The sequence below is a fragment of the Heptranchias perlo genome, chromosome 9 (assembly GCF_035084215.1).
Source record: "Heptranchias perlo isolate sHepPer1 chromosome 9, sHepPer1.hap1, whole genome shotgun sequence".
Classification (NCBI taxonomy): domain Eukaryota; kingdom Metazoa; phylum Chordata; class Chondrichthyes; order Hexanchiformes; family Hexanchidae; genus Heptranchias; species Heptranchias perlo.
In genome coordinates this window covers 30,709,913-30,730,810 of record NC_090333.1, presented here as the reverse complement: position 1 = coordinate 30,730,810, position 20,898 = coordinate 30,709,913, and the positions used below count along the sequence as shown (strand labels likewise).

General features: G+C 40.9%; 1 protein-coding gene across 1 annotated transcript; it reads left to right on the top strand.

The window, feature by feature from the left end:
- Window positions 1-13,792: 13,792 nt before the first annotated feature.
- Window positions 13,793-17,645, top strand: klf17 (Kruppel like factor 17). The gene is made up of 3 exons (XM_067990117.1): window positions 13,793-14,056; window positions 15,010-16,060; window positions 16,499-17,645. Exons 1-3 carry the CDS (start codon window positions 13,970-13,972, stop codon window positions 16,672-16,674), a joined length of 1,314 nt encoding a protein of 437 aa, XP_067846218.1. The 5' UTR covers window positions 13,793-13,969; the 3' UTR covers window positions 16,675-17,645.
- The last annotated feature ends 3,253 nt before the right edge of the window (window positions 17,646-20,898 follow it).

The window sequence follows — 20,898 nt, the reverse complement described above, 5'->3', positions numbered from 1 at the left end:
TGTTTTAACAGTGCAAATGCAGCAATTTCTTGAAACTCACGGGGAGGTTGACGGCGAGCTGCCATTTTTATGAAGCTAAAGGTGAAGCGGCGCAAAATGTCCAGTAATTTGTGGCAATTCACAACTCATGGCTCTTCCTCACCACAAATTGCTGTTTATCTTATACACTAATAATGGCGTGCGCATTAAACTCGCCGTTATTTTCCCAGATAATTGTGGGCCAATCCACCACTGGAGGATCGGGACGCACAATGGTCTAACACTTGACGTTCATCATCTATATCACCTTTACAGAAAATTCCGGGCCTGCATTTACACCCAGGTCTGTGATCTGCAGTTTGGGTGTCAAACCATCACATACTGTGATTTGAGTTCTACTTCTTTAGTTAGATGAGATCTGAGATCTCTACCATTAGTCCTTGTTCACACAACATCTACAGCGGAAACTGCTTCGCTGCACCGTTAAAGTTGGTGTGTCACTGCCCCTCTCATTTTCATCTTGAGATTAATGCTCTCTTTACTATCTGTTTTTTGACTCTTCGGGACTTTCTATTGAGTGTATACAGTGTTGGATGACTGCCTGGGTGTGCACTTTCTCAGTATAGAGATAAGGCATATATCCAGAAACAGTTTCCAGGAATCAAACGTCAACTTCGAAAATATGTTTGTGGTGTAAAATTAGGCAGAAATGCATATTTCAAGTATGCTTGCATCTCATGTTCTAATACATGTTCCAATGTTTCTATTGTTTAGTGAGATGAATATGATTTTATGCTTGGTTAATCAATTATCTATAAAATATTCTGGCAGAAACATTTATGGCTGCATTTTAAATATCTCTCTTCTATACATTTTGATCTACTCGGCGCTGTACAGTTTATGAACATTTACATGAACAAATAAATATTTTGCAACACTGCATACTGTAAATATGATTTACCTTAACCAATAGAATACGATAAAACTTCATACGAAAGTAAATTGTGCCAGTTATACAAAGATTAAAGCTGCACTTCCGCAAGAAAATAACAATCTTTCAAACATCAGGATTAATGGGGTAGTGGCAGCATGGTTACGAAATTGGCTAAGAGACAGAAAGCAGGGAGTAATGGCGAACGGTTATTTTTCAGACAGGATGGAAGTGTGTGGTGGTGTCCCCCAGAGGTCAGTATTAGGACCACAGCTCTTTTTGATACATATTAATGATGTGGACTTGGGTATGGGGGGCACAGTTTCAAACTTTACAGATGACACAAAACTTGGAAATGTAGTAAATAGTGAGGAGGATAGTAGCAGACTTCAGGAGGACATAAATAGACTGGTGAAATGGGCAGACACATGGCAGATGAAATTTAATGCAGAGAAGCCTGACATCTGTAGTGGGTAAGTTGTTAGAGGGTATTCTGAGAGACAGGATCTACAGGCATTTGGAGAGGCAGGGACTGATTAGGAACAGTCAGCATGGTTTTGTGAGAGGAAAATCATGTCTCACGAATTTGATTGAGTTTTTTGAAGGGGTAACCAAGAAGATAGATGAGGGCTGTGCAGTAGACGTGGTCTACATGGACTTTAGCAAAGCCTTTGACAAGGTACCGCATGGTAGGTTGTAACATAAGGTGAAATCTCACGGGATCCAAGGTGAGGTAGCCAATTGGATACAAAATTGGCTTGATGACAGAAGACAGAGGGTGGTTGTAGAGGGTTGTTTTTCAAACTGGAGGCCTGTGACCAGCGGTGTGCCTCAGGGATCGGTGCTGGGTCCGCTGTTATTTGTTATTTATATTAATGATTTGGATGAGAATTTAGGAGGCATGGTTAGTAAGTTTGCAGATGACACCAAGATTGGTGACATTGTGGACAGTGAAGAAGGTTATCTAGGATTGCAACGGGATCTTGATAAATTGGGCCAGTGGGCCGAAGAATGGCAGATGGAGTTTAATTTAGATAAATGTGAGGTGATGCATTTTGGTAAATCGAATCCGGCCAGGACCTATTCCGTTAATGGTAGGGCGTTGGGGAGAGTTATAGAACAAAGAGATCTAGGAGTACAGGTTCATAGCTCCTTGAAAGTGGAGTCACAGGTGGATAGGGTGGTGAAGAAGGCATTCAGCATGCTTGGTTTCATTGGTCAGAACATTGAATACAGGAGTTGGGATGTCTTGTTGAAGTTGTACAAGACATTAGTAAGGCCACACTTGGAATACTGTGTACAGTTCTGGTCACCCTATTATAGAAAGGATATTATTAAACTAGAAAGAGTGCAGAAAAGATTTACTAGGATGCTACCGGGACTTGATGGTTTGACTTATAGGGAGAGGTTAGATAGACTGGGACTTTTTTCCCTGGAGAGTAGGAGGTTAAGGGGTGATCTTATAGAAGTCTATAAAATAATGAGGGGCATAGATAAGGTAGATAGTCAAAATCTTTTCCCAAAGGTAGGGGAGTCTATAATGAGGGGACATAGATTTAAGGTGAGAGGGGAGAGATACAAAAGGGTCCAGAGGGGCAATTTTTTCACTCAAAGGGTGGTGAGTGTCTGGAACGAGCTGCCAGAGGCAGTAGTAGAGGCGGGTACAATTTTGTCTTTTAAAAAGCATTTGGACAGTTACATGGGTAAGATGGGTATAGAGGGATATGGGCCAAGTGCAGGCAATTGGGACTAGCTTAGTGGTATAAACTGGGTGACATGGACATATTGGGCCGAAGGGCCTGTTTCCATGTTGTAAACTTCTATGATTCTATGATTCTATAAGTTTGAAGTAATGCATTTTGGGTGGAAGAATGAAGAGAGGCAATATAAATTAAATGGCACACTTTTAAAGGGAGTGCAGGAATGGAAAGACCTGTGGTTTACATACATAAATCTTTGTAGGTGGCAGGACAAGTTGATAAAGCTGTTAAAAAGCATATGGGATGCTTGGCTTTATAAATATTGACATAGAGTACAAAAGCAAGGAAGTGATACTAAAGCTTTATAAATCACTGGTTAGACCTCCCGTAAAGTATTGTGTCCAATTCTGGGCACCACACTTTAGGAAGGATGTCCAGGCCTTGGAAAGGGTGCAGAGGAGATTTACCAAAATGATACCAGGGATGAGGGACTTCAGTTATGTGGAGAAACTGGAGAAACTGGGATTGTTCTCCTTGGAACAGAGAAGGTTAAGCAGAAATTTAATAGAGGTTTTCAAAATTATGAAGGGTTTTGATAGAGTAAATAAGGAGAAATTGTTTCCATTGGAGGGTGGGTCAGTAACCAGAGGACACAAGTTTAAGATAATTGCAAAAGAACCACAGAAGAGATGAGGTTTTTTTTGCAGGGCTATAGGGCAAGAACGGTGGAGTGGGACTAACTAGGTAGCTATTTCAAAGAGCAGGTACAGTCACGTTGAGCCGAATGGCCTTTTTCTGCGCTGTAAGGTTCTATAATTATATAGTATCACTGTCCAAATTCAAAATTGTTACAAGATATAGTCTCCCAATTTCACCTGTTCCTAATGTTCCTGAGTTGAAACAATAGCAAAATGGGAAGGGGAAGGAGGAAGGGCAGGCCTCGGTACAAGAGAATCAGTGCACACAGAGACTTGGGGAACCAGATACCACAAAACCAAAAACAACAAAGAGTTTCCGTTTCTTAAGGTGGTAAAATGTTGCCAGGTCCAAAGAAAAACTGATGAACCAAGTGTGTACGTGTGGGGGTGAGGAGGGGAGGGGAGAGAGACAAAGAAAACAGCCTTTGTAAAATAAGTACATGCATAAGTAAATAAACAGAAATAGTACAAGATGTACTACATGCAAGTCTAAGGAGGGAAAGAATCAATTGAAATCCCAAGTAAGAACCAAGCATTCCATGTAATTGAGATAAATCTATCATTTAATATTTGTATAATTATAAGTTTTATGTTTATTCATCAACAAATCGAAGATTTAGATCGAATGTTGCCATGTTTTGATGTTATTGTTAGGTTTCCCTGTAATATTTTCTGTAAATAATACTGGTAGTCGTTTTCTTTATGTTTACAAAATAATTTTAAAAGTCTCACCACATCATACGAAATCCTTAGATATTTTGCGTGATTTACCGACTGTTTGTCGTTATCAGGCTAACTAAACTATAGAGCTGCTTTAATGTGTTTGGAAGGCAGGAGACTGATGGGGGTGATAGCCTGGCTTCTGCTCTGTGTACGTCTGCCTTGCAAACAAACATCTCACTAATTGCTATTCCCATTGCCATATAACTTCCTTTTCACTAAACTTCAGTTACTTGGGAACAACAAGAAAGGAAGAAAACTATGTGTCATTTTCATGCTTTCATTGCAATTAAATAAAATGACTGGACATTGGATAAAGAATGATTATTGTCTCAATAGGTTAATTTAGCAATTACCTGGATTATAACTAAAACAAACGACATGAGAACTAACTGCACTTTATTGCCTCAAAGGACCAATATTGGTTTTGTATTGATCTTCTCTCTCAACTTATTTTGTGATGTGGAGATGCCGGTGATGGACTGGGGTTGACAATTGTAAACAATTTTACAACACCAAGTTATAGTCCAGCAATTTTATTTTAAATTCACAAGCTTTCGGAGGCTACCTCCTTCCTCAGGTGTTCACCTGAGGAAGGAGGTAGCCTCCGAAAGCTTGTGAATTTAAAATAAAATTGCTGGACTATAACTTGGTGTTGTAAAATTGTTTACAACTTATTTTGTGACCGTGGTGCACTGTCCCTCCTCATCCTTATCAACCTATCTGCAGCCTTTGACACAGTTGGCCACACCATCCTCAACAACAGCAATAACAACTTGCATTTATATAGCACCTTTAATGTAGTAAAAAGTCCCAAGGTGCTTCATAGGAAAGTTATCACACATAATTTGACACTGAGCCACATAAGGGGATATTAGGACAGGTGACCAAAAGCTTGGTAAAAGAGATAGGTTTTAAGGAGCGTTTTAAAGAAGGAGAGAGAGATAGAGAGACGGAGAGGTTTAGGGAAGGATTTGCAGAGCATGGCTGTCAATGGTGGAGCAATTAAAAAGAAAAGAAGAAGAGAGAAAAGAGGGGGAAATAGAAGTGTGAATTTTCGATTAAAAACCGGCTTGCATAAGGGGCCAGAATTGGAGGAGCGCAGAGATCTCGGAGGGTAGCAGGGCTGGAGGAGGTTACAGAGAGAGGGAATGGCGAGGCCATGGAGGGATTTGAAAACAAGGATGAGAATTTTTAAATCGAGGCGTTCCCGAACTGGGAGCCAATGTAGGTCAGCGAACACAGAGATGATGGGTGAACGGGACTTGGTGCGAGTTAGGATACAGGCAGAAGAGTTTTGGATCAGCTCAAGTTTATGGAGGGTGGAAGATGGGGGTTCGGCAAGGAGAGCATTGGAATGGTCAAATCTAGAGGTAACAAAGGAATGGATGAGGGTTCCAGCAACAGACGAGCTGAGGTCGGGGCGGAGACGGGCGATGTTACCAAGGTGGAGGTAGGTGATCTTGGTGATGGAGCAGATATGCGGTCGGAAGCTCATCTCAGGGTCAAATAGGACGCCAAGGTTGCAAATGGTCTGTTTCAGCCTCAGACACTGGCCAGGGAGAGGGATGGAGTCATTGGCTAGGGAACGGAGTTTGTGGCGGGGACCGAAGACAATAGCTTCGGTCTTCCCAGTATTTAGTTGGTGGAAATTTCTGCTCATCCAGTATTGGGATGTCGGACAAGTAGTGTGACAGTTCAGAGACAGTGGAGGAGTCAAGAGAGGTGGTGGTGAGGTAGAGCTGGGTGTCGTCAGGGTATATGTGGAACCTGACCTTGCGTCTTCAGGTAAGGTCACCGACGGGCAGCATGTAGATGAGAAATAGGAGGGGGCCAAGGGGGGCTGCACAAATAACTGTGCAGGAGCAGGTAACTCTGGCTACGACTGGATAGATAAGAATGGAAGCAGGCGAGCGCAGTCCCACCCAGCTGGATGATGGAGGAGAGGCATTGGACAAGCCCATCACTTCCGTTTCACTCCTTTTTTCCCTCTTGTCTTCTTTTCTCTTTACCCCTTCTAAGCTCTTCTCTCCTATCGTCTGCCTCCTTTCATTTCTCCCCTCTCGGGTACTTTGATCCTCCAAATCCATACCGCAATCGTTCAGCACTTCTCGACTTTCCTACTCTCTTGCTGCCATCCCAGGCTTGACTCGCTCTTAGATAAGCCTACAACTATCCTCTGTGCCTCTCTTGGCATCCTCCGAAGTGCCCATCGAAGCACTTGTCGTTGCCTCTTTACGAGCAGCAACCCCAACTGCCCCATCCTACACTCTCACTGACCTTCCCGCCCAGCGCATCCACTGGGGGTTAATCTTACCAATCTCCTTCCTGTCCCACTCACCCTGCCCAGCGCTGATCTTGTGGATTCTGCCAGCAGATCAGCTATCACTTACTTGACCAAAAGCTTGGTCAAAGAAGAAGTTTTTAAGGAGCATCTTAAAGGAGGGAGAGGTAGAGAGGGGGAGAATTTTAGGGAGGGAATTCCAGAGCTTAGGGCCTAGGCAGCTGAAGGCACAGCCGCCAATGGTGGAGCGATTAAAAGTGGGGATGTGCAAGAGGCCAGAGTTGGAGGAATGCAGAGTTCTCGGAGGGTTGTAAGGCTGGAGGAGGTTATGGAGGTAAGGAGGGGTGAGGTCATGGAGGGATTTGAACGAGTGGAAGAGAATTTCTAAATTGAAGTGTTGGTGGACCGGGAGCCAACGTGGGTCAGCGGGCACAGGGTAGGTGGTTCCAAGGCAAAGAAAATAATGTGTCCATGAATTCATTTTGTTGATGCTTGCATCCTTCTGTCTCACACACACAGCAAGATCTCCAGGTAACTGTGAACCACCTCGCTACATCATGAACTTATCATCAGCCGGAAGAAAACTGAGGTTTTATGCTGACCCGTGCTTCACCATCTACACCCTAACCTGACAGTAACAATGGGTGGCATATGTATAAATCTAGTGCAGCACTTCATATACCTTGGTAGAACACTTTCCAGTGAGGAAACAATCCACCAAGAGGTCGCACTTTGTATCAAAAAGGATAGCTCTGCTTTTAGCAGATCAAATAAACGAGTGCGAGATCAGCAAGCTCTTATCTGAAGACAAAGACCATAGTTTACCTGGTGATTATTTTATTTATGTACTGCATTTACCAGGGGCACATCTAGGATTGCCAACTCTGGAGGTGCCATCACATGATCTCCTCCCTCCACGCACCCTGCCCCCACATTCCTGCCGTTGATCACCCAACACGGCCGCACTTGCCACACATCACCTTCCCACAGCAATTGGAAAGCAAATAAACTCTTCATTACCCAAACGGATGATTCTTGACTGTCAAACAACCTTTTTTCCTCATGTCGGACATTTGTATAACGAACAAAAGTGATCCAAGAAAATTTTTTAAAACTCAATTTTGAATGCCCTTATGATTTTTCCCCTGGGCTGCTCAGAGCAGTATCCTGGAGATTAGTCTTTAATTCCTAGAGACTTCTGGGCAATCCTGGAGGGTTGGCAACCCTAGACACATCAAAACTCTCAATGGATTTCACATGCCATGCCTTTCCATGATCACATGGTTCCCCTGGCGAGACAAGAAATCTTGTCCAAAGCTAACACCACCAGACTGGAAACTGTGATCTTGGAAGGTCAGCTATGATGGCCTAATCATACAATCAGACTAGTCGATGACGGGCTTCTACAGTCTTTTACGCTGCTTTTACAGTCAGCTGGAAAAAGGCAAGCACTTGCAAGGAGTAAGCAGAAACAACGATACTCTGACAGACACCCCCAGGACTGAACAGGATAGAACAGGGTACTTTCTAAATGGTAAAAAGTTAAAAACAGTGGATGTCCAAAGGGACCTAGGGGTTCAGGTACATAGATCATTGAAGTGTCATGAACAGGTGCAGAAAATAATCAATAAGGCTAATGGAATGCTGGCCTTTATATCTAGAGGACTAGAGTACAAGGGGGCAGAAGTTATGCTGCAGCTATAAAAAACCCTGGTTAGACCACACCTGGAGTACTGTGAGCAGTTCTGGGCACCGCACCTTCGGAAGGACATAGTGGCCTTGGAGGGAGTGCAGCGTAGGTTTACTAGAATGATACCCGGACTTCAAGGGTTAAGTAACGAGGAGAGATTACACAAATTGGGGTTGTATTCTCTAGAGTTTCGAAGGTTAAGGGGTGATCTGATCGAAGTTTATAAGATATTAAGGGGAACGGATAGAGTGGATAGAGAGAAACTATTTCCGCTGGTTGGGGATTTTAGGAGTAGGGGGCACAGTCTAAAAATTAGAGCCAGACCTTTCAGGAGTGAGATTAGACAACATTTCTACACACAAAGGGTTGTAGAAGTTTGGAACTCTCTTCCGCAAATGGCAATTGATACTAGCTCAATTGCTAAATTTAAATCTGAGATAGATAGCTTTTTGGCAACCAAAGGTTTTAAGGGATATGGGCCAAAGGCAGGTATATGGAGCTAGATCACAGATCAGCCATGATCTTATCAAATGGCGGAGCAGGCACGAGGGGCTGAATGGCCTACTCCTGTTCCTATGTTCCGATGACTGCTCCTTCCCGATGGAGGCCTGAGAGGACCTCAACAACAGTAACAGCTCACATTTGAACAATTATTTTTCACATAGCAAAAACCCATGTGCTTTACAACGGATGCATCCAGCTGTAGAGTGGGGCGTATTTCGGCATATGGGACCCAAGGTACGGTCAAAGAGGTTGATTTTGACCTCATTGAAACAAAAACGGAGGAAATGGCAGAGAACCTGCAAGTGGTGTCACGGAACATTCAAAGAGCAGCAAGGGGGTGGGGGGGGGGGGGGAGAAAAGCCCAAACTAATGGTCCACATTGGCTCCAACCATTGCGCTGCGCCAGCTTAGACCTTTTATTGACTCCACATCCAAAACCATTTACTGTTGCAGTCATTGCTGGTCACAGGAGAAGCTCTATCACAGCCCCTCAACATCCCTGACTCATGTTTTATATTTCCAGGTCCCATGTTTTAAAGTTTAATTGCATAAAAGGAATTCTAATTTGTATAAATTAAATATTCTCCTGCTTCGACTGTTATCTTTTTAAACAGTGATAGCAGAGACAGGCAGATTGTGCTGGCTCTACCGCTCTACGGTTTTGTGCTGGATTTTTTTTTTCTGACTAGTGAAAGTTGAAAGCTGGATTTGTGCCAGCTTTCCTCGCTCAGTCACTGCCTCTGTCAGAAGCCGTAGCCCAAACTCCATCAGGAAACTCGCAACATTCCCATTTCCTTCTGGTCCCGAAGAGAAACAATGCGGCATTCTGATTATGATTTGCGTAGTTAGGTTAAAAATAACAGGGGTATATAAGGAGAAGAGCAGGCGAGGAACTCCGACCATAACACAGCTTTTGGCTCCACTCACTTAGCTCTCGGAGCTCCCTCTCACACGTTCACTTAAGCTTTCTTTTTCGTTGCGATCTCGGGCAATAAATGCATATAAAACGCTTTGCCTGCAAACTATTGCAAATTTATAAAATATATACTGACGCCCGTAATTTACCATCTAGCCCGGTATGAAAAGGAATATTTAAACAGTGCCTTCCGCCTGTGCGTCCGTGATATTCCGTTTTACAAGCAACATCCTCATTTTCGTTACTGTCTATGGGACCTATTAATTGTTTAAACATTCACCAATCTGACTTAAATGATCATCAAAACACAACTTGCCCAGGCAAATGAGGATGAGAGTTACGCTATCTGTCCTCTTTTATTGCAAAGTAGTTATAATATAGTCCAACGAAATATACATGGTCAAGTGAACAGATAAGTCAGTTTTTAGAAAATTATGTTCTACAGATCTACAATATAATCCGCACTGAGACCGTTATAAGGCAGTGGTAGACGGGCCTTATTTATCACCCCAATCCCAATACCCACATTCTCAGGTACACATCCCATCGAAATTAGAGTATTAACTGAGACTTCGATCTTTCTCGTTGTGTTAACTTATAGAGAGGTCACAGCACTGAATGAAGTTTGACATATTTGAAAGTTTAAAAGAAATCTTTCCATTTCCTAAAAGACATTTATTGTGGTTTGGCAGGCAATTGGTACAATATTGCGGTATTTAATGGACATCATTTAGTTTTGCTTTCGGTCGAGTTTTCCTTATAATCTGCAGTTTTTCCATGCTAACAGATTTTTTACAGCCCGGCTCTAATCTTGAACTCTTGCCCTGATAAGGCTCTTTGGGTGCACTTGGGGAACTGTCAAATTATAGATAAGGATGAATTACCTCGAGGTTAAGAGTCACTTCTTTGTATTTTCGATTTCTCCACAATAACAGGACTGAACTCTTCGCCCTGGAGCAGATCAGATTGAATAGCATATTGCATGCAATAATAATAACCAAATAAAAAAAACTATTTAATAACGAGTTGACGTTCGGTTGTTTAGATAGCAGCATGTTAGTTCGCATATTGATCTAATCATCTTTATTTCCTGGTTTATCATATCTACGGTATTAGGGTAAGCACCAATGCAGATATCAGTTTGGTCAGCGATTTCCCCCCGAACTCTCAAAACAGCTAACAAATCCATTCTTCCAACATCCAGTAATAGAATCTAACTATTTGTGAGCGCGAACACTGGCTTCTGTACTGCATGTGTGTGGGTGGGTGTGTGGGAGTGTCTGTATTCGTGTGTGTGTGTCTGCATGTTTGAGTGTTCGTGTGTATGTGTTAGTGTGAGTTTGTGTATTTGTGTGTGTGTTTCTGTGTGTGTGTTTGGTGTATTCAGTGAGTCTAGACCCTAGTTCTATAATGTTACACGTGTCAAATGCTTTTGTTGTGTCATGATTGAAGATTAAGTTACTGTAACGACGTTGACAAGTTGTTGAAAAATTTATCCCATTTCATGTTCTACAATATTTATTTAAATGACAAATACTTGAGTTAATGATCTGTTGGGCTGTAGAATCCCTATTGAATGTCCCGAATTTGGGGGAAAATTGGTTCCTTCCAAATTAGATATACACGGAACTCCAGTAACAGGTCATATAATATGTGTTTAGCCGTTTTACAACATGTCTGCGTCGTGCTAAATGAATTAAAGGGTTTTCTTACATTGTAAACGAAATTTTAAAATTTTCTAATAGGGTGGGCCGGGAAATTATCATAAAGGAATCGTGATTTTTATTTGAAGTGAACACCTGATTTGTTTCATCCTGTAAGTCAGTCTCCAGCCGCTTCAAAGTTCACCGTGGTTTCCAGTTAGGAGGCGGGGGACAACTTCAAATTTGCCTCCAAAGTTTCGGATTTAGAACTGGACAAAATTTCTCAGTTTAAAAACATACTGTCGGGTTCCCTTTTCAATCCACAGATCATTTTAAGTGGCTTCAAGTGAAATAGGACTTCAATAAAGTGAATATATCCCACATTGAAGACGTCATAAAAAATGTCATGTTTGCTACAAATTGCAGTATGGGAAGATATGGGAAGATATGGCGAGCCCAATGCTGTAGAAATCAACTGACATTTCACATAATTAATTAGATGGAACCTCAAAATACTATGAGGACAAACGGAATCCTAGCGCTGGATTGGATTGTGCTGTATAACATAGACACAAGTAGCAAGTAAAGCAAACGCTTTGGTGCTAGTCAATTTGTAGTATTATCTGCAAAGCAACCTTATTGGTTTATTTCACTACAACCACTTGATTTTTTAAAATAGAATTCCTAAAATACGTAGCCCTTACTAACTTCTTCAAAGAATATTTCTCTTTAAAACGAGTGTATCTGATGAGAAGGGAAGATGTTAAAATTAAAATCCACTTTTATTACATAGATAGATGAGAAAGACTGCTTATAATTAAAATGTGAACAGGGCACAACCACTTTAAGCAAAGCTGTTCCATTTTTCCTATTCTTTATTGCCAGAGTTAACCCACAATAAAGGAACTTGGAGAAAGCTATGGGAAGACGAAACATTTCATGCATTCCTAAGACTGATCTCACTAATACACTTGACTTCTTATTCGCCACATTGAAAGAAGCCTGCGAATTCTGCGAAGCGTTATTTCGTGGTCGGATCTTCGTAAAACTCAAGCCATCACTAACTAAATGTTTATCACTTACTCTACCAATTTGCACTGTTCTCAACTGAGAAGGACGTTACCCTTCCATTGGGTCTCTGTTGCCCTCGAAGATTGTTTATTTACTTCTGCTTACTGTCTGTTTTTATTGCTTAAATTAATTCTGACATTGTGCACTGTGTTCACCCCGTATACACTGTAAATATAAAAATAATAAAAGATAGTGCCATCCCCCTGGGATAGTTTCTCTGTCTAGGTGTGCGCCTCTCAGACTTGCTACGTTTTTCTCAAACTTGACTACTCTGAGAATGATTAATACAGTAATACCAAACAGCAATTCCCACCCACACGCCAAACGATTGCAGGAATCAAGCCATCATGTCTATATTGAACATGATTAAATAGTAACTAGATGTTATTATTTCGTTTGATTATAATAAAGAAGGACATGCAGATATATTTTCCTCGCAGGTTTCAAGAACAGAAAAAAAGACAAAAGAAATTATTTCATTCAACGAATTGGTATGTGTTGTAAGTTCTATAATTCTATTTAATCCAATATGAAGTTGGTCATTAACATAAGAAAACTTCTTGTCTGGGTCGCTTCCACCTAAAGAGCTTGGAATACTCCCAATTAACGAATTTAATACACCCGAGAAAGAGTTTTTGGGCAAAAATCGAATGAATCTTGAGACCTCGACTGTACTAAATAATCATGACTTCTGGAAAATGCACTGCCTTCCTGTTACAGGTGTGTGAGTGTGTGTGTGTGTGTGCGTTACACGATGTACGCTGTACAAATTGTATGCTGGGTGTTTCTCTTGTTCGACCCTATTGAAATCAGCCTCAAAATATAAATTAGAGGTTTAATAACTTTCGATCGACTGAAACAGACCTGCACGAACGCGAATACAAATATTTCAGAGATAGCATTGTTAAAAAGTATTATATACTGCCATTCGTTTGACTTTCTGTGCCTGGGGGTTTTAAAATGTAACCAAAATACTACCTTGAATCGGATACGTAACGCTGGACTGAATTTAAAAACAAAACAAATGTATCGGTGTTTGCATCAAGATATTTTGCCTCAGCTGGCTGCTGAAATCTGACTGTAAAGTTCTAAATTTCAAACTGCACACGGTGCTTGATGGTATGTAATGAAAAGTTCGTGGAATTTCACCTGCGTTAACAGAACCTGATTCTAACTACGCTGCTCATGTTTGGTTTTTGCGGCTGGTCCAGCGGTTTCAATAACCCTGGAACAACACAATAGCGTTTCTGGCTGGACTCTCGGCTTCCCCAAAGCCCCTTTTATACCAACACTAAATTTAGATCACATGTCAGTGTTACTGCTGCCTCTCTTTCTGTGACATTAGCGACACCATTGGACAAAGTTATAACTTTTTTTTAAAAACAACTTAACTCCTCATGTACCAATGACAGCCTGAAGGGAAGAAACAACCAATCATTACTGTACTCCTCCGCCCTTCACTTCAGTTGCTTCATATTCATGAACCAGGGTCCCACCAATTACAGTTCGCAAGGTCATATGAAGAGGGAGGGGATGGTTGCATCTTTTTTTTTGGAGCTGGCCACTCGGGATTGGATGATTTCTAATTAGCTATTCATCACACTTATTAACATTGATTGGCTTGACAGCCAATCAGATAGAGGGAAGAGTATTAACAAGCCCCACTCCCAGAGTTGGGGAAACAGTCCTGAACTGATTGCTCTGACACAAACTTCTCTCACACACTCACAATCCGAAAACAACTTTACTCGTTGGAATTAAGAACGAAGAAGCCAGTTTCTTTCTTCTCGACCCTTGGTGCGAAGAAGACCTTCTTCAGTCAAGGAAGCAGCAATGGCCCTGGCAGACGCTATGCTTCCTTCAATCGCCACCTTTGCCAGTCATGCGACATTGGGGCAAAAACAAGCTGAGATAATCAACGTAAGTGCTAGAAACTTGGTGGGGGTTTTGTGTGAAAGCTTTTCTTTACTTTCCTCTGGCGCACGTGGATCTTTTTTAAACTTTTGTTTAAATGGGATATAATTTCTGAAACTTTATTTAATCCGTAGATCGTGTTAGTAGCATTCTGTGTTAAAACTAGGCTGCTTTCAACTATTGACATATTTTACAACATCCTTTTAGCCTGTCAACTTTTACTAACCTGCGGGTTGTGAATGGCTACATTGTAATAAAGTTATAGGGAAGCTAAACATCGCCCGCTGTGGACTATTTTACTGTATTTATTGTAGATTATTGCAGGTAAATATTTCACAATCAAAGCAGTATGTACCTGTCTACTTCCGTCCTTAACTTCTGAGTGCGGTTTAATCTTTAGCAATGTTGCGTGCAGCCGTTCAATTAATGCACAGCTCTTAATGTAAGGTGTTATTATCTCGTCAGCATCTCTCGCTGAGTGTCAGCAACAGCAATGGAGAGTTTAAAGACAAATGCACACATTCTGAAATCAGCGTTTTAAAAAAAAACTTTTAGAAGAATGATGGCTACCGATTTGGAGCGGGGCGTAAAAATTTGTTATCTCTTACAAGTTTCTGAAGACCACACGAATTTAAAAGGAAAAGAAACATTTTAGTCTCCAACTTTTGATGGGGTCATCTGAGTGTAAAAATAAGGAATAGTTGATTAACTGGTGTAGAGAACATGAATCGAGTGAGTTATGACAGTCATGTATCTCCGCTCCTGTGAATTGACGGTATAAATAAAACGGGCCTTTGAAGAACCCCAAACTGGTTTGGCGGGTTTGATAAGATTGTTGCATCAAATAGCTACGTTTGCGAGGTTCCTTGAGGAATCCTGGGTGGAAGAGCACAGCTCCATGTTTTAAAAACCACCGAACCTCACTAATTCTTTCACTTCATATTTTCTTGTTTTAACAGAGATGGAAAGTTGACGAGTCGGTCTCCAAGTGTGGCTACGAGATAAGACCCGTCAACAACACTGTCTTCAACTCACTTGAAAATATATCTGTCAAAAAAGAAGACGACGAGTTGGGGAAATTCGTGGATTTGGAATTTATTTTGTCCAATACGATGTGTTCTGAGAACAGGAGCGCCGGAGCGCACCATTCAACTTACCCTCTGCCGGAGACCCCGGAGAGCTGCAGCACTGTGTATGACAGCGACAGCTCCTATCCTACCTCCAACAACTATGGAAACAACAACTTTGCAGGGAGCCCAAACCAAAGCCTGGTAGCCGAACTGCTCACCCCAGATTTGCCAACCAACTTTTCAGGCGCCTGCGAACTTAATCAGGACTTTAGCATAAAGGCTGCCATGGAAAGAAGAGAGTATACCGAGCTGAGGTCTCCCAACATGGGCAACTCCATCCAAAGATCCATCCCGATGGATCATATTCATCACATGGGACATAAAATCAAAAGAGAGCCACAGTCTAGCCAGTCCTGCATGCTTGCGGGATCTCCTTCAGAATGCATGGGGCCAATGATGGACCAAAAGCCCACCCTAATGCCAATGCACCACCACCAGCAGCAAGTCCACCGCCAAAACTTTGGTCATCACAGAGTCCCCCATTCAGTGCCTTCGGGCCAAATAGTGACCAAGGATTGCCAGCCAATGCCAGATATGCACCGTCGCTCACACATGTCTGTGCCACAACAGTACCAGATAGCCAGCGCCTACCCCTCTCACTATGGACAACAAGCGCCGGCACAGTTTCACGGACAGTTCAACGTCTACCGAGATCCTCTGAAGGTCCATGCAAGCATGCACGGAATGATGCTGACCCCGCCATCATCGCCTCTCCTGGACTTCTTTTCTCCAGTGGGCGCTCCGGATGACAGTAAACCCAAGAGGGGCCGTAGATCGTGGGCGAGGAAACGCACAGCCACTCACAGCTGCGAGTTCCCCGGCTGTGGCAAGACCTACACCAAGAGTTCACACCTCAAGGCGCACATGAGGACTCACACAGGTGAGCAGCTCCAAGCATGAGCCCAAACCCCTCACGGCAGTTTGGTAATTTTAGAAAGATCAGAAGTTAATTGAAAACGGAAATGTTGATACACTAGAATGTAGCTGCAAAAAGCAGATTTAACACATTCCGAGGTATCTTTTTTAAAAAAAAAGTTTTTCAAATTTAGACAAATGTACAGTATCGAACAGAACAAATTCCTAAATGCTCGTCAAATGTCAACTGCATAAGCAGGCACGGTGGGAAAATATATTGAGACAGTTGTTGGGCTAATACATAATAGCTTATGACAGAATAAAATTAATGTTAATAGGAACTTTACAGGTAATAATTTTTTTATTATTATCAAAGCTGTGGTCAGTGTTTTAGTAATTGGGTTCTGGAAAGTTTCCAAACTAATTTTCTTGTGCTCTTGGGTTTTTTTGACTGTCTTTCCAGGTGAGAAGCCCTATCATTGCAACTGGGAAGGTTGTGGTTGGAAGTTCGCCCGATCCGACGAATTAACTCGCCACTATCGCAAACACACTGGCCACCGCCCCTTCCAGTGCCACCTCTGTGAGAGGGCATTCTCCAGGTCTGACCACCTTGCCTTACACATGAAGAGGCACATGTAAACAGCGAGGAAACACTTGGGCACACTATTTATACAGATCATATTATTTACAATATTTTGATACTGGGTAATGACTAATTTATGTATATAAAGGATCTTTAAAAAAAAGTAGCACTAAATTATTACTCAGTATTTTTAAAAAAAACTCTTGTACCTGATATGTCTTCCAGAGAAAAAGTATTACAACTGAAGACAATAAACTCAGCTGGAGGGGGATGGGTGGGGGAGGCTTTTATGCAAAAACAAACAGGGCCGGACCCAGTTGTAAATTAAATGTGTATATAGCCTATATTGTTTGGATTAAAACTGAATTCGCAAACAGAATTAAATGAAGCAAAAATATACTGCAATTCCAAGCTGTATTACTGCAGAATTTCTTGTACAGGAGCTTATTCGATATATGAACAGTCACTTAACAGAGACAAGCTAAATGAAAATACATTTGTTTTGAACCTTTTTTGTTTGGAAGGGTTGGGTTCAGACTGGCACTAAGTTTTTGATGATAAAATAACCCAGGTACTGCCTTGGATGAAGTTGTTGAACTGTTTCTCTTTTTTTTTGTTTAGTTTGAATTGTATAAAGAAAACATAGCAGCTCTGTGTTACCCTTCTAATATACTTGAAAAACTTTCTAAAGTAAATTCAACGACAAAAAATAAAAGTTCTCAAAGTATGGCTCGCTTCATTGTTACAGTTCTGAACATAAAAGGAAAATGACGTGTTTTATGCAGATGGAAGTTGAAAGAACGAAAGAACAGTTCAAAGTGCAATATTTATGTGTTTTTCTCTTGTAATCGGCGTCCTACTGTTGACACCGAGTTATGTAAACACTGGAACGAACTGCTGTTTCATTGATGGAGGTTTTTGGTGATTTTAGTGCAAGCGATTAAGACATCATCACCGGGTATCTCCGATGCATTCTTTTATAAGTGTTTTTGATTATATATATATTATAAATAAAGTGTAAAAAATACATTTGTTATGCGCTTCTTTTGTCGAAAATAGGGTTCGTAGACGAACGGGGAAAAACTCAAACGTTTTGATCTGTTTGGGGATTAATTTATTTTCTTTCTCCTTCATAGTCTCTCTCCAGTGCAAATCCTTTCATAGCAGCACATGGACACGTTTCTAAATAAACAGTGAACCAGTGTCAGATCTTTATACTAAAACATCGAACCTTTTTGGAAGTATTTCAATAAAGATGATATATATACACATACATATATATATACACACACATATATTAATTAACTGAAATGTCTGTGCGAATCCAAAGGAATTCTGACCATTGCGGATCTCTTCCGAATGTTCCCATTCAATGTTTAAACGATTACTTTTGAACAGTTGAACTTGTCCCGGACTGGCCATGATCTGTATAGAAGCGGAGGGGGCTGTAACTCAAAATTTTGCTAAAATGCCATCGTCACCGGCTCCAAACAGGCTACTTAGAGGTGATTCCACCCATTGTGTGTTCGGATTAACCTGATCGGCTCGGTAGGAGATGTGACGGAAAGACAGACATGCTTTTAGTGAAGCTCTGGTGGAACCTTACTACCCAACATATATACATTTCAAATCTCTTGTTCTTCAGATTCTGCAGTATTGGCATAAGTAACTAGCCACTGCGCGACAGGAATTCGTGTCTCAGTATTATTCTGGGTACGTTTGATGGCGAAAAAACTTCTGTGCGCCTTTGACCTTGAGTGTAGTGGATGTTTTAAGCAGTTTTCGAATTAATCACGCTCAGAAAATAATAAAATATATAATTAATAAATGAGGAGGGGGCATGGCGATACCGTGGGTTTACACACTATCTTTGGGCCTATGGCTCCTAAATTTGAATACAGTGCAGATTGATGGGGCGAATATCTTTGGCCACTGGCAGAAAGGATCTTTTATGTAAAATAAATTTGGGCAGATTCAACCCAGTTGCTATTAAGCCATGGGATCATAACTCAACACTGTCTACAATTCAATTTTAATTGGCACTAAATCGCCAATATAATTCAGGAAGGCCATAAGATTGCTGTGGAGCGTTTGATAAGTCCATTTTGGTACAGTAAGTTCTGAAGTTTTGATGAAAACAGGTTGTTGGCCAGTGTTATATCTCACCTAGGAGTGCTAGATGCTGGGATTCAGCTCTGCTTTGGTGGTGAAGATAACATTTCTCTTTCAAAGAAAATGGGGAGAATACCCGTTTTTCTTCATAATTAATGACCAACTAACAACATTTCACAAGTCTTGTGTTGCTTGTAATTTCGTTAGCAGATCGTCAGTTGCAGAGAAAAAGAAACGGGGAATTCATGGGTGTGCAAAACAACAGAAAGATGAGTTCCATTCTCGGGCTTCAACATTTCCCACCTTCACAGGCACAAAAAATGTTCATAATTCACATTGTAAATGATCTTCAGTGATGATTGTTTAACAATTAAAAATCACAAACAATCCTACAGAATAAAAAACAATGAATAACACTCTGCTCAATTGAATGAAAATTCTTTGTGCTTATTGACTGCTGTGTTTACCTACATTACAACAGTGATCACACTTCAAAAGTATTGCTTTATACAATCCTGAGGATGTGAAAGGCATTATATAAATGCAAGCTTTTTCTTCTATCTTTTACGTTTCTAGTCAAGTGTCATAAACCAAAATTGAAGTAATTTTTATTTGTTTTGAAAAAAAAGAACATTGACTTCAAATGATGCATCCACCCAATGCCCTCCTCACTGCCAAGGCTCCCACGTGAATAGCGTTGACTTAATAGGGAGCCAACACTTTAAGTTAAAGAGACATGGGGATTAAACTGGTGAGAAAAGGAAATAAAGAACTTTATATAAGTGTTATTTAAAATAATAAACTATATGTCATATAGTTTATAGCTGGCACTAATTCAATCAGCATCAATGCTACTAATGTCCACACCATTGATAGTTAATGTTCATAATGAATGTACAGAACCATAGAATTATTCTTTAATTAATCCTAATTTGTAATTAAACAAGAATACATCAGCTTGTATTTAAAATGATTAAAATGCATAAATAATACTTCAAAGGGTTAAATCCGTGTATTTATGTATGAGGAACTATATTGTGTTAGTTTAAGACTCACTGTAGAATATTTTTTGCAAGAGGTAGTTCATTTTCTGTTCATCAAAATGAGGGATGTTAGTGCCAGGGTATGAAATGCTTTGTTACTTTTTGTACCCTGTATTGGTATCAAGTGCTCTAAGTTTGGGTATAGGATCGGCTGCATGAAAGAAAAGAATTGTGAGCCATTACACCACTTAATCTGCAACAAGGTCTGCCTTGAAAAAACAATGTAGATTTGGTATAATTTAGACAGAAAATAGGTAATATAGAATTGATTACATAATATATAAATAAATAGCAAGTCCAACAATAATAGACTATGGAATTAAAATCCCATAACTTAATTTTCTGTGCACAGTAATGTGAATCTATATTCCACAATTTTCATAATTCACATTGTAAATAATCGTCAGTCAGTAACAATAAACATTTATGATATCACAATAACTCCTTGAGTATCACAATAATTTCTATAGGGCTTTATTACATAACTTTATTATGTCATGTAAAGGTACTTAGCTTTATTTTCAGACAGCTTTCTCAAGATTGTTGCCATGTTAATATATGTTTACCTCCTCTCCAATTTGTCTTCACCAGTTTTTTCTATTCTGCTCCACTCTGTTCCACTCCACTCCTGCTGGTTCTACGGGTGCAGATTGCCTCCAAATACTTCACCTAATGTGTGATCCTGAGTGTGAGTGTTGGTAGTTCATTCAACTCCCTGGGCTCTCTTCTGTCCTCAACCTTCACACAAAAGGTAGTGGAAATCTGGAACTCTCTCCCCCTAAAAGCTGTTGAGGCAAGGTCAATTGAAAATTTCAAAACTGAGATTGATAGACTTTTGTTAGGCAGCGATATTAAGGGATATGGAACCAAAGCAGGTAAATGGAGCTAAGGTATAGATCAGCCATGATCTAATTGAATGGTGGAACAGGCTCGAAGGGCAGAATGGCCTACTCCTGTTCCTATGTTCCAACCAATGATACATGTACACACTTTCAGCATGGGCCACTACATAGTAATCAAGAGCAGAAGCACTTTGCGATTTTCCCCTCCCTAAACCTGAGGTCTATTGCAGCACCCCTCCCATCACCCCAGCTGAGGGCAGGAAACTCTGCAAAGAGTGGGGTT

Bases quoted from the DNA above. Each gene is read 5' to 3' on its own strand.
- klf17 (XM_067990117.1), top strand. From the start codon at position 13,970: ATGGCCCTGGCAGACGCTATGCTTCCTTCAATCGCCACCTTTGCCAGT. The intron at 14,057-15,009 runs GTAAGTGCTAGA...TTGTTTTAACAG, and splicing joins AACAAGCTGAGATAATCAAC to AGATGGAAAGTTGACGAGTC. The intron at 16,061-16,498 runs GTGAGCAGCTCC...CTGTCTTTCCAG, and splicing joins GCACATGAGGACTCACACAG to GTGAGAAGCCCTATCATTGC.